This window comes from Seriola aureovittata, chromosome 10 (assembly GCF_021018895.1).
Source record: "Seriola aureovittata isolate HTS-2021-v1 ecotype China chromosome 10, ASM2101889v1, whole genome shotgun sequence".
NCBI lineage: Eukaryota > Metazoa > Chordata > Actinopteri > Carangiformes > Carangidae > Seriola > Seriola aureovittata.
Window position 1 is genome coordinate 2164903 of NC_079373.1, and position 13491 is coordinate 2178393.

Here is a 13491-nt window from a genome sequence, read left to right on the forward strand (position 1 = left end):
TATCCTTAGGTTTTTCTGACTTATTCTAACTAGCTTGATGAGTTTTTATTTCTGAACTGGGTCGCGCTAAAGTGACGTAGCTGTGTCTAAAAAAAGCGTCTTAGTGTAGTTGGATATGGCGGCGCTGCTGAGAGGTCTCCGGGCTGGAAGGGCACTTCGGGGGCTGGGCAGCGGTAAGACAGGGCCAGTGTGTTATTGTTGTGTTATGTTAATAACGGACAGCTAGGGAAAGTATTCCTGTAGCGTCAGTTCTTTCGGTTTGTAGTTGCATGAAATTGAAATGAGCCAGTGTTGACGCGACGTGCCAAAGTCACTTAGCGTAGGTGATCATGAAGGACAGAATCGGGCAATATTATGTTGGCTGTGGATTTAAAAAACAAATTACTAGGCGGATAATTGTTGGTTGACGCGGTGCTACAGTTTTCTTGACCTCAATATTCAGACACGAGTCGCATGGTAAACACGTTCCTGCGACTGGGGGGCGTTTTGTCTCTTGTTATGCAAGCTGTCAGTGTGTTTATCCTACACTCAGTTGGCTGTTTATGAGGAACTCCCAGCTAAAACTGAAGTCTAATTCAATATTCCTGCAGTAAATCACTCTTCATGAATTTTTTTTTTATAGAGGTGTTGATTCAGCTTTCAACTGTGAAGGTCTTTGGTATTTACTTACTAATTTGGTTTGAACAAACAAAAACAAAACAGCTAACAGAAAATCAAAGTCTGATCTCATGCTACACATAAAGCACAAAGTACAGTACAATGTACAGAACAATACTATTGGCACCTTTGCAAGAAAAATATTTTTTTCACGCCTATAGTTTGTACTTAAACCCACATGGTGTGTGAATGATGTCTGCAAAATTCATAGGATACAAGGCTTCAAGTCTTTTTCAAGACCCTAAAAGAAATTCACACAAACTTTTTTTTAACTGTTGCACCAACAGTTTAAACTTGCATCAGTTACTTACTCAATGAAAGAGAGAAATGAGCAATCAGAGGGCAGAGGGCCTCAGCTTCCTTTAAAAAACTAAGAACTGGACCAATTTGCAGAAGAAGACTGGTCCAGACTAACAGTAGAAAAACAATACTTATTTATATTTTTCTAGTATCTGTACTTTACTTGAGTATTATTTATTTTAGAAACTTCTGACCTTTACTCCACTTAAAAAGCTATAATTTAAAAATATTGTACTTTTGACTCCACGTTATTTTTAAAATGTGATAGACCACACACTCTGTTCATGACAGGAGAAAAAAAATCACAGTCATCTTCTCCACTGTCAGTCATGTTTGAACCTGTCAGTGTCCTAACGGTGGCGAGGTCAGATAAAGATGAGGGAGAAGATTTTTCACCAGAGACCGTGGTCTGTGTTTGAAGGTTTAGAAATAAAGAAAGATTCCTTTAATTTTAAATGTTTTCTGTGTTTACCACGACCAGACTTCATCACTGACTAAAAAAACAAATATGAAAATAACAATAGCTCCTTTTGTTGATTCAATTGTGTTTTTATGGACATTTCTACAGGCTTTGTATCATATTCTACAGGTTCTACAGTCAGTCAGTCAGTCAGTCAGCAGGTTGTTTCAGAGTCATTAGGTCCTGTAAATGTGGAACAATACAACAATGTGTTGACATAAAAAACAATACTTTTGAATATTTCAGTATTTTTTAAAATCAAGTACTCCAGTACTTTAACTCAAGTAAACATTTGACTGGGGCGCCTCGGTGGCTCACCTGTCCTCGGTCCCGGCCGCAGCGGCCATGGGTTCAGGTCCAACCTGTGGCCCTTTGCTACATGTCATCCCCTCTCTCTCTCCCTGACATTCCTGTCCGTCTCACTTCACTATCTGAATGAATCATCCAAGAGTTATTTGTGATTTACATGTGTTGTTGAGCTTGAGTATTAATTGAGTTTTTTAATTAAGGAGTTTGATTGAGAAATTAAACAAAATATTCCTCTCCCCAGTGGTGGCTACACCATCAGCAACAACCCCCCAGAGTAGCAGCCTGAGACGTGGTTTTCATTGTGCAGCACTGAGACTTCAGGACGAATCCAAATCTGACAAACCGCCCTCCTCATCCACAACCTACCATGAGCACTACCGGGCTCACACTACTGAACAGCACACAACAGCAGCTTCGCAGGGAGACTCAGCATCTGACCCGGCAGCAGAGGAGGCGTCCAGGCCAAACACCAGGTCAGTAGAAAAGCATGATATCTATTATGTAGAGTTTTTGCGCTAAGAAAAATAAGTTTGTTGATGGCAGTTTACTGACATCACCTTATAAGTGTTACGATTTCCAGGTATAGAAGTCCAAAGTGCTGATGCAAAGGAGCTACTCTTGCTTGTGCTGAAATGTCACTGTTTGTGTGTCTTCGTAAAAGTTACCAGGACCAGAGCGGAGAGCAGGGTGAAGAGTACGAAACAGAGGAGCAGCTTCAGGCTCGAATCTTGACTGCTGCCCTGGAGTTCGTCCCGCAGCACGGCTGGTCGATGGAGGCCATTGCAGCAGGTGCAGAGGTGAGCTGCTGTTCAAATTAAAAAGTGGAGTAGCTCTTAGAACAAACACAGTTGGAGCGCTTAATCATATGTTCAGATAACCTCATATGTAGTGTATATATACTGTTCGTGGACAAACTGCACAGATATTCTTTTATAAAAATGTCATTTCAGAGAGGGTGCAGAGGGTTTCCACTGGTTATCATGACCAGTCAGAGACTGAGAATCTATAGAAAAATTTGTTGAAATCTTTGGATGTCTCAAATTAGAGTTCTGGCAACCAAAGACAGTCTGACACTGTTAAAAATGTAGGGAGGAAAAATCACATTATGGCTGCGGTTGAAAAGTGTTTTTTGCTTAGGAAGGTTCAAACTGAGTGAAGTGAGCTGAAGTATCTGAGCAGCATCATGATCACAGCTGCTCCACTTCTCTAAATGATGAGGAAAGGAGCTTCAGTGCTTCCTATCTTATCTCCTTTAGCATAGGAAACACTGGACCTTCCTTTATGAAAGGAAAGGAGAATATGCCATCCCACAATTCCTTGCTGCAGCAACATTTAAAGCGACGCATCACTGTAGTTTCACCACAGCAGACCCACATAAATGTAGAATCAACAGAGCAGCTGTTTTATGTTTCTGACAAGATGTAAAACTGATGGAAATCCTTGTCTGATCGACTGAAGCCCATGAATATAGATTTATTCTCTTTAAATCCAGTTAGGAGTCATCATGAAGAACAAGCAGATTGAATTTCTTGTTAACAATATCATCATCATAACAAAATACTACAGTCTATACAGAACTGTAATTTCACTAAATCCCCTCATTGTCTAAAGCACTGAAAATGAATTTTATCTACTTAACAAATGTATAGAAATGGCAGGAAACTATGCTTTTGTTTGAATATAATTTATTCTGATCTCTTGCTCAGTTCCTTATTTTTATTGAAATATTATTTTAATGACTCAACTTTCTCTGTTTGAATTTTCCTTTCATGTTTTCTTATTTCAACATTTCAGTCCTGTTTGCTTTGTTTTTGTGGTTAAGAAAGGAGGATTTATCATCCAAGTGTTAGGTAAAGTTAGTTAAAAAACTAACAACAACCTGGTTCCTGAGAACTACTTGCTACTACTAGCTTGTATGCTACTGCCTAAAACATATTTGTCTCAAGCTGATTTGGCAAAATCAGCATTTTGTAACACCCTGCATGTCACTCCCCATCTCTCTGCACTGACTTCCTGCCTTAGTGAAGACCTGAAAATGCTCCTCAAATACTTCTCTAACTCAAATTCAGCTATTAATCTAAAATAAGTGAAAAATAAAACAAATGACTAGCATAGTTGTGCATGGAGACTTTAATGTGTGTGTGTGTGTGTGTGTGTGTGTGTGTGTGTGTGTGTGTGTGTGTGTGTGTGTGTGTGTGGACACCAGACACTGGGCCTGTCCTCTGCTTCCACTGGGATGTTCTACAATGGAGCTGGAGACTTGGTCCTGCATTTCATTGCCCAGTGCAACTCACAGTTGACAGAGATACTGGCCGAACAACACAAGCAGGTCCAGCTGGGCCAGGCTGAGTACGTGCACGCGCGCACACACACACACACACACACACACACACACACACACACACCTGCAGTCCAATTCTACTGTTAAAATGTAAATTCACAGAACTACCATTTACAGTCTGCTGTGTTTGTAAGTGCCAGAAAACTGATGAGCTCCAAATAGAAAATTGCACATTTCAGCTTTTCGCTTTGATACCTGTGTTCCAGACCAAAGAAGACTGCTGACTTTCTAAGAGATGCTGTGGAGACCAGACTGCGGATGTACATCCCCTACATTGAAACATGGCCACAGGTATAGTGTGCATGATGATGAGTCATAAGTGACATGACCAGGACTGTAGCAGGAACCACATTTGATCCCCAGCTTTGTGTCCCTGTCGACAGGCGATGAGCATCCTGCTCCTTCCTCACAACATCCCAGACAGTCTGAAGCACCTGTCCAGCCTGGTGGACGACATCTGGTACTATGCTGGAGACCGATCCACAGACGTGAGTGGATCCCATCACCCTCGATCCCCTTCTTCTTCTGCTCATACCTTCCTGTCCCCCTTTCACCACCACCCCCACAATATCCGGCCTGCTACCTTCCAGGTTACTCCCCCTTCCCCCACCAACCGTGTTTACGCCATAGAAATGACAGAGTTCTTATCTTGTGTTTGTTTGCCTTATCATAGCTCCAGTCAAAAGTTGAGCAGAAGTTTCAAAGACAGACTTTAGTAAGTGTCCATGCTTGAAAGGCACAGTATGTAACTTCTACCCCTAGGGGTCTGTCAATCAGAACAATAACAAAAGACGGTGAAATAGCGTGGGATCATGGGAGTTGTTTGGATTCCTTCAGTGTCAGTGGTTCAGGAAATCAAACAGACCTGGTGATTCTAACCATTAAAAACACAGAATGAAGCAGTTTGACATTTAAAGTCAGAGTTTGAGCGACGCTGTACGGAGGACAGAGACTCAGGGAAGAGCTGGAGCTGAGCTGTCTAACATTTCCTCAGCTTGTTTCTCTGATAACTTCAGATCCAGACGTCCGACGACTAAAATCCTTCATCTGCTTCCAATATAGAGCTGAAAACCACCAAGGTGGAAAAAGTATATGTGACTTAAAACTAGATAAAAGTCATTGTTGAGCTTCAGTCAGATCATGATCATAGAGGATATGATGTCACTGACAGGTGACCAATGACACGGAGTGTTACCATGATTAAAATCACAGATTTCTCTGGTTTGAGAATTAGTGGAAACATTTGTGTTAATGTAAGAACACAACTCAACAACATATAGAACACAGGTCTAGTTGTTTTAGACATTTGAATGTGGAAAAGTTACAGATTAGAACTTTAATATGATAATGTACTCTGAAATATCTTTATGTAGGGAAATCATGGATTTTCAAATTGTTCTTCACCTCATTCTCATCCATTATTATCATATATCGTTACATCTGATCATCAAATGATCCCTTACATAATATATTCTTTGCTTTCCTTACAGCCTGATAATAACATCAGATGTGTTTGTCCGTGTGACATCTGCTTTCAGTGATTGCTGACTAAATATACATATTTTAATTGCTTGTATTTGGGAAAATAACCAAATGCAAATACAATATATATGTTTGACTCAACACACTTAATACAGATTTCAGAAATTGTGCAGATTCACAAATCATACTAAAGAAAACTAATGGTGATTGGAGAAAATTACCAGCTAGGTTGTGCATTTGGAAGGTGATAGATAGTAGAGTAGGATGGATGAGCTGTACTTACCAACTCATAAAGCAGAACTCCAAAACAAAAATGTGGTTGAAAAGTGTGTATCTTGTGTACCATTTTATTGTAATGTTGTGACAGCTGATTTATGGCTTTCAGGTCATTATCAGAGCACCAGACAGACTTGTGTGCAGAAATACATGCAGCAAGATTACAAAAAACAGCTCTTTATGCAGATGGCAACTGGTCAACTCCAGAATCTTGCCCTCAAAGATGTTTTTAATGGTGATATGTAACAGATAAGGAAAGGCTAGAACGAGAATGTAGCTGTACCAAGCTAGCCTGATTTCCTTTTATTGCAAAAACACTGTTCCCGCTGAGTGCCTGCTGGAATAGTCCTGTGCTTTTAAATGATGTCCCTCCTTGAACAAACTGTGTCACAGATGTAGGAATGTGTCATAGGAAGTGCCGTTTTAACTTGTTTCTATCTATGATGTTGCTCCTCTATTTTCCCTTCTTGCATTTGCACTTTCTTGAATTTTATTATTTAGTATATTGAGTATTTTTCTGTATAGGCTACATATTCTATTTCATTTGAAAATCAAGCACAAGTAGTTTCCTTCTAATGATATCCGCAGTTGAAATTAATTGTCTTGCTTCTTTCAAAAGCTCATGATATGAACTTTCCGTACCACCACCACCCCTTTCTTACACAGATGAACTGGTACACCAAGCGAGCAGCACTGACGGGCATCTATAACACCACAGAGCTGGTGATGGTTCAGGATTCCTCTCCAGACTTCCAGGACACCTGGAACTTCCTTGACAACCGCATTCAGGATGTAGTCAACATGGCGGGCACTGCCAAACAGGTGAAACTGACCTCAGATTTACTGTCCTGAAAAATCTCATTCTCCTCCTACTGAACGAACTTGTGTATTTGTGTTGTTTAAGTTGTGTGTTCCACTCTGTTCTGTAGGTGCAGTCGACTGGTGAAGCCGTTGTGCAGGGGCTAATGGGAGCTGCTGTAACAGTAAGTATTTGCGGCAGTGATCTTGTTCATCATTTGTATGTATTGTTCTTTTTAAAACTTCTTCACCCACCTTAAAAATAGCGCTCTTTTCTTTTTTTTTTAAATGTATACGTGCAGTCCAGTAATCCCTGTTCTTAATTTTAAACCTTTCCCCATGATGTTAGTAGTAATTTAATCATTTTACAAAAGTTAGTTGTTTAGAAAAATATATGAAGACATTTAAATGTATTGATAGAAATGTGGCTCATGCAAAGCGTTGTGTTTTACAGCTGAAGAATCTGACAGGAGTGAACCAGAGGCGATGATGTACAAACATCTCTCAGTCGCATTGATCCTGACAGAACGTCTAGTTTGTGTCACGAGCTGAAGATCAATTTATTTTCTTTTTGCTCTTGTTTCTGATATTCTGTTTGAAATGACTCTGAAAACATTGGATTATGACTTTTATTCAACAAGAGAAAGCTATCGTTTGTCACGGGCCGCAGGTCTCTCCTTGTGTTCAGCCGCAGGATCAGTGGCTTTGTCCAGTTTTGTGCTACTGCCCAACATTGCACTATCTTGCTCAGATTATTTTCTCTCTTTGCATAAAAGGACACACAGATCTGTCATTTTGTTGTTGGATCATGAAAGACTTCAATAAAGTAGCTATTATTGTATATTTAACATTTGTCTTTAACGTTTGTCTTTAATTATCTGACTAAAATTGAATGAGCTAATAATCCAAAGGTTTAAAACAGACAAACAGCAGGAGTCCAGGTGTAAAAGTCACTATTATGTAAAGTTTTCACTGGAATAGTCTAAATAAAAATAGGCACCATTAGAATAATTTAAAAATATACTACATTAGATTTTACAGATGGGTTTTGGACCGTCAAAATCTACGGAAGCCAAGCACTTGAAAATATTTTTTCATGCTATTATTCCAAGATCACGAGTAACAATTTTTTTTTTCTTGTAACAATGGGTATCAAGTTATCCAAAGAAAACACGCTTTGTTATCTCGAGATGAAAAAGATAAGCAACCCATTATCACAAGAAAACAAAATCTTGTTTCTTTTTATTACTTTAATAACCAAATAATTAACTTGTGATCTTGAAAGAATGGCATTCAAAAATAATTACAAGTTGTTCTCGGCTTCCGTAGAAAATCAAATATCTCATTGAAACTCTTTTTTTGTAATTAAATATTTATTTTGTAAACATTGTGCAGTTACAGTGACAGCCTTGTTGTGCAGATCAGAATGTATCACACCTCTTAATGTTATTTTACTTCATACATCATGTAGACTGTTATGTTTAGGAATAATAATAATGATAATGATAGTAAAGAAAATAAATACAAGTAATAATACAATAAACACAAAGAGAAAGAGAAAAGTTTCATTGAGACAAATCTGCTCAAAAATGAGAATGAGCGCTTTTATTTTGAAGGAGAATTTCCAGGCATCTATGACCCGGATATTAAATTAAGCCCCGCCTCCATGCTTCATTGAGACCAATCGCTAATCATATTTCGGTCTACTGGCCAATCAGCGGGCGGTAAATATTTCCGTGGAGGCCTTCAACCAGGAGCAGCGGTAGTGTTGTGTGTGTGTGTCGAGTTAACAACGTTAGTTTTAGGCGTCTTTAGCTTCAATAATGCCGTATGCTAACCAGCCGACGGTGAAAATCACAGAGCTGACAGACGAAAATGTCAAGTTCGTCATTGAAAACACTGATTTGGCGTGAGTATGCCTTACTTGTCCATTCAAAGAGTGTGTGTGTGTATGCTATAGAGCAGCCATTATTCTCCACAGTACCAAAACACTGATGTTATGAGACTTTCCACGTTAAATAACTGCACATGATACAATTCCGCACAAAAAGTCTTATTATTATACGGTCTTATTTCCGTATGTGAAATGTGTGTGTTCGTGTCTTTGTTGTCGGCATAAATGTAAACCCAGTTCACCAAGAGATGGACACGGGGAGAATGAACGATACACACCACTGTTGTCTTCAGCTGAATAATGTTTCATCCTGGGTGTTTGGGAAGGACTGAAAGTAAAGTCAAAGTATTAACAGTAGCGATAGCAGAAAACTGGATGATGTTTGTTGTATCACATCTTGAGCAAATGAACAATCTTCTTATTGTCTGTATGTTTAAATCTTAAGAAGACAACTTTCATAGGACAGAATTCGGTGGAAAAACGTGATTTAATTTGTCTTAATTTATCTTTCAAATAAAAGACCACAGTAAATACTTGGCTTTGCCGATATTCAATGACGATGAATGTTGCACTATTTTGTAAAAAAGGTAAGACATATAATAATTAAACACCACAGAGATTGTGTTTGACTCAGGATTGGTTTATGAGATCTAGGCTATAGGTGTATCTGTCCAGTTCGGGAGGTAGGGTTTATTTTACTGCTGCAGCCCTGCATCTAATGTTTGGCTAATTATTTGATGTTGATTAGAATACATTCAGAAGTAGACTATTAATAATGCTTTTAACTGCAGCAAGTATTAATATCAGTATTGATATCAGTGATCCTGGCCTGGTATAACTTGGTATCAGATTGAAACCAGATTGTGGTTGTTCTGTTATTCTGCAGTGGTATGAAACTATCCTAGTAAGGAACATAAATGGTCAGTTAAGTATGAGTTTTGTTCACATCTAAAAGCATCTGTCTTTCTCTTTTTCAGGGTTGCCAATTCAATACGCCGTGTCTTCATGTCAGAAGTTCCCACTATAGGTAAAGTACATTGTTGTTTGGCTTGATTTACTTTTCACACATTTGGTAAGAGCCAATAAGTCACACCAATAGAATTAGAGGAAATTGGTCTTGATTCAGTTCAGTTTCAATATTGATCTGCATCAGTATTGTTATATAGCACTTTCTCCCAACAGTAGTGCGCCACAAAAACTTTTAATAACTTGTATTACTTTATTATTTACAGCGATTGATTGGATCCAGATCGATGCCAATTCCTCAGTACTGCATGATGAGTTCATTGCGCACAGAGTCGGTATGTATCACAGTATTTGTGCTGAGTTGTTAATGTGACTTGGTGATAGTAATTTGATACAGAGTTAAAAAATAACCACAGAGGTCTCGTACATGTGAAGGTGACTGTTACATGTTTCCTGTGTTGTCAGGTCTCATACCTCTCACGAGTGATGACATTGTGGACAAAATGCAGTATTCAAGGGTAAGTATATTCGTATCAGTCATTAATGAGGGAGCCCAGTAAGCTTTAAATGCAACACCATTAATAATGGACCACTGATGGTACTGAAACACAAGAGACACTCTAAACCCAAGACTACATATGACAGACAGACAGACAGACATTTATTCATTCATTTATTTATTTATTTATTTCCACCATTGGTCAGCAGAGTGCCAGTTTCCCGGCTTCTCTGGAACTGTAGGGAAGAGGAGGAGCACTTCCAATACACTGAGCCTCGCCTCCATTACAGCAAATAAACTACTTTCATTACATGTATCAGTATTACCAAAGGAGGCAGAGGAATAACTAAACATAAGACACACAGAGCAGAGGGAGCAGGAGAGAGAGAGAAAGTCATCAGTAACGAAGCTTCGTACTAACGACTATGACCAACTCTACATATCAAACAGAGGGAGTTAGACATAAAGACCTGCCTCTAATAAAAGTCTGTTACATTCTAGAGTTGAAGTAAATAAAGACTAAACTATTGTGGATCCAGACGGAGGCTGTGCTCTGTGTCAGAGACTAAATAAGAAAGAGAGTCTGTCTCTTCTAACTTTCTCTTGATCATGTTACAGTAAATACAGCTGAATCACAGCTCAGTCTTTTTCTTTCAGTTATGTGTTTGGTGATTTTGTCAGAAGACATCTTAGTTATAAAATCTGGATTTGACCATAGGAGGTCCAGACATAGACTAGGTCTTGACCCAGTCTTCCTTTTTTTAATTTTTTTTTTCTTTATAAAATCGATAAAAAGGGTCCTTATATTTTGTATATCGTTTATCTCTGTTTGTCTAGGACTGTAATCGTTTCATGGCATTTTCTTAATACCATGAATCTTGATACACAATGTTGTCTATATTGGATTACACCCATAACAGACATCAGCTTGATTGGTTCCCATGGGATTTTCTGTACCTAAACAGACATTCAATACAGTTATTATTATTTTTTGTCATATCCAAAGCTTAGTTTTGTATAATAATGTGATATTCTATCTGCCTGTCTCCGCCCCTCCTGCAGGACTGTACCTGTGATGATTTCTGTCCAGAGTGTTCTGTTGAGTTGACCCTGGATGTTCGATGTACTGAAGATCAGACGCGTCATGTCACCTCACGTGACCTTTTATCCAACAACCCCAGAGTCATCCCGGTGAGTGGTTTCTCTGTTTATTGAAATTATTACATGGAAGCAGAAGAGAAAGCTGACAATGTTTTTAATTTGGCTTTCCAGGTGACTTCCAGGAGTCGAGACAATGATCCCAATGACTACGTTGAACAAGACGGTAAGCTTAAAGTCGTCCGGGAGGATAAACATTGGTCTTTTCCTTTGCCATATTATTGCTGTTTCCATCAATTAATCCCACATTTCAAACATCTACCTTGTCCTTACTTCTTCCTTTGTCATTAACTGACACAACACAGACATTTTGCTGGTGAAGCTTCGTAAAGGTCAGGAGCTGCGACTCAGGGCGTACGCAAAGAAAGGCTTTGGTAAGGAGCACGCCAAGTGGAACCCAACAGCAGGGGTGTCCTTCGAGTATGATCCAGACAACGCACTGAGGCACACAGTCTACCCACGACCTGAGGAGTGGTGCGTTATTTATTCTAGTATTACTCACCTTGAGGGTTAAATGAATAATAACAACAAAAGAACTTCTCGAAAGGCAAAACAAATTGCTTGTGCATATCCCCTGACTAAAATCATATCACTCTGGTTTCAAGGCCGAAGAGTGAATACTCAGAGATCGAGGAGGATGAGGTTCAGGCTCCCTACGACCCCAATGGAAAACCAGAAAGGTGAGGCAAGAATTTTCTTTACACTTGGGTAGACTTATAATTCAGTTCAGTTCAATTTTATTTCGGCCCTTATTCATATTTATACATAGTAAATACACATAGAAACACACCAACATTGGTCTAAAAGGTGTAGGCTGAAGTGTGTAAAATACAGTTCCTATTTCTTTCTCTGCCATCATGCTAGCTAACCTCACAGTCCCCACCAGATTGACACCAATTAATCTGAGGGGAGTTGGCGGCTAGCTGGGGATTCATCTGATTGGCCAAATGGTGTGAATAGGGCTCCGTTTTTTTCTGGTTCATTTGGTTCAGGTGCTGCGGTGAAATGCATGGCGCATGTAAATAATTACTTTTTCTAATTCATTGCGTTTCAGTCAGTCTTTTGCGATGTGTTTATTGCACATGTTCATATCACTATGTCAATGAAAATACAATTTTCTCGGTCTCTTGCTCTTTTTAAATGTACTTATTCCCCTCAGTTCATACTCTGATTTCATCAGCCTCTGAATACAGTTTGGGAGTAAATTATGTGGTGCTTTATACATTATCTGTGCAGTTTTAAAGTCAACCAGATCATGAAATTTTAAAGCATATGAATGAATAATATAATTGGTTGGTTGGTTCATAATAATCAGATTGATTGATCATTCTCATAGCTCTCTTCTGCAGCATGTAAATAGAATTTGTGTTCATTTTATCAAGGTTTCCCCATATCTCCACACAATAAGTAATGTATGGTGATATGAGAGAGCAGTATAATATATGTAGGGATTTCTGGTTCAAAATGTGTTTTGCTTGATGCAACACTGATAAATGATAACTTGAAGTACAGAACATGTTGTAGACAAATTTGGTAACAGGGCAGCAAAATGCAAACATCTACAACACGACTCATCCACAGCTCATTCTCCCTCCTCGCAGGTTCTTTTACAACGTGGAGTCATGTGGCTCCCTGCGACCGGAGACCATTGTCATGTCAGCGCTGGCCGTCCTCAAGAAGAAGCTGAGTGACCTGCAAACCCAGCTGAGCCATGAGATCCAGAGCGACGTGCTCACCATCAACTGAGGACATCTCACTTACAGACCAGGACTTGCCCTCACTCAGCTTTGTAATGATCAGAGGGGCTGGCTTTAGGATCACTGTTGAGGTCACATGGCACACGTCCCAGTATTGTTTATGGAGTTGATGGATTTTTCCAGCAGCAGCGATTGTGACAGAAAGCGGTTGTGCTAAGGAGGGCAATGCAGGTTCAAGTGTGTGAGAGGGAGCTTGTCTCAGAAATGTATTTTGTTGCTGTCAGTGTAAATGTTGCCTTTTAAATAAATCTGTTTTTGAAGAACTTGGGTGTTCATCTTTTATTGTAATTTCTCAGTGGGTTTACTTTTCATTTATATGCACAGACTATAAACACCTGGAAAACAGGGGGAAAAACAGATTCATAGTGATTCTTAAAAACTCAACAAAAAAAGTACTAAATCAGGAATATTTATCTGAGTGATTTACAAAAGAGAAACAACATTTATTTATTGGTCAAAAGTCTTAATTATTGATTGATTGGTGCCTGAGGAGCTCAACAAGCAGAAGTTAACCAGCCCTGGTTCCAGGCTTCCGGGTGGATGGATTGGGAACTGCACCTCTGTAAAGGACTCAAGGATTTTGCATCTTTATAT

At 39.2% G+C, this 13491-nt stretch overlaps 2 protein-coding genes across 3 annotated transcripts; both read left to right on the forward strand.

The window, feature by feature from the left end:
• Positions 1 to 47: 47 nt before the first annotated feature.
• On the forward strand, positions 48 to 7471 carry coq9 (coenzyme Q9 homolog (S. cerevisiae)). 2 transcript variants are annotated; one of them, XM_056387262.1, is made up of 9 exons: positions 48 to 173; positions 1968 to 2199; positions 2388 to 2523; positions 3933 to 4075; positions 4274 to 4358; positions 4451 to 4657; positions 6492 to 6647; positions 6755 to 6808; positions 7078 to 7471. In XM_056387262.1, the coding sequence occupies exons 1-9, from the start codon at positions 116 to 118 to the stop codon at positions 7111 to 7113; spliced, it is 1107 nt and encodes a 368-aa protein (XP_056243237.1). In that variant the 5' UTR covers positions 48 to 115; the 3' UTR covers positions 7114 to 7471. The 2 variants fall into 2 exon arrangements, with proteins under 2 accessions (XP_056243237.1, XP_056243238.1); XM_056387263.1 differs by having other exon boundaries at positions 49 to 173; positions 4451 to 4555.
• Positions 7472 to 8356: 885 nt separating this feature from the next.
• polr2c (RNA polymerase II subunit C) lies at positions 8357 to 13160 on the forward strand. Its single transcript, XM_056387266.1, has 9 exons — positions 8357 to 8532; positions 9495 to 9544; positions 9750 to 9818; positions 9949 to 10001; positions 11045 to 11173; positions 11255 to 11306; positions 11446 to 11614; positions 11746 to 11820; positions 12742 to 13160. Exons 1-9 carry the CDS (start codon positions 8447 to 8449, stop codon positions 12884 to 12886), a joined length of 828 nt encoding a protein of 275 aa, XP_056243241.1. The 5' UTR covers positions 8357 to 8446; the 3' UTR covers positions 12887 to 13160.
• Positions 13161 to 13491: the final 331 nt, after the last annotated feature.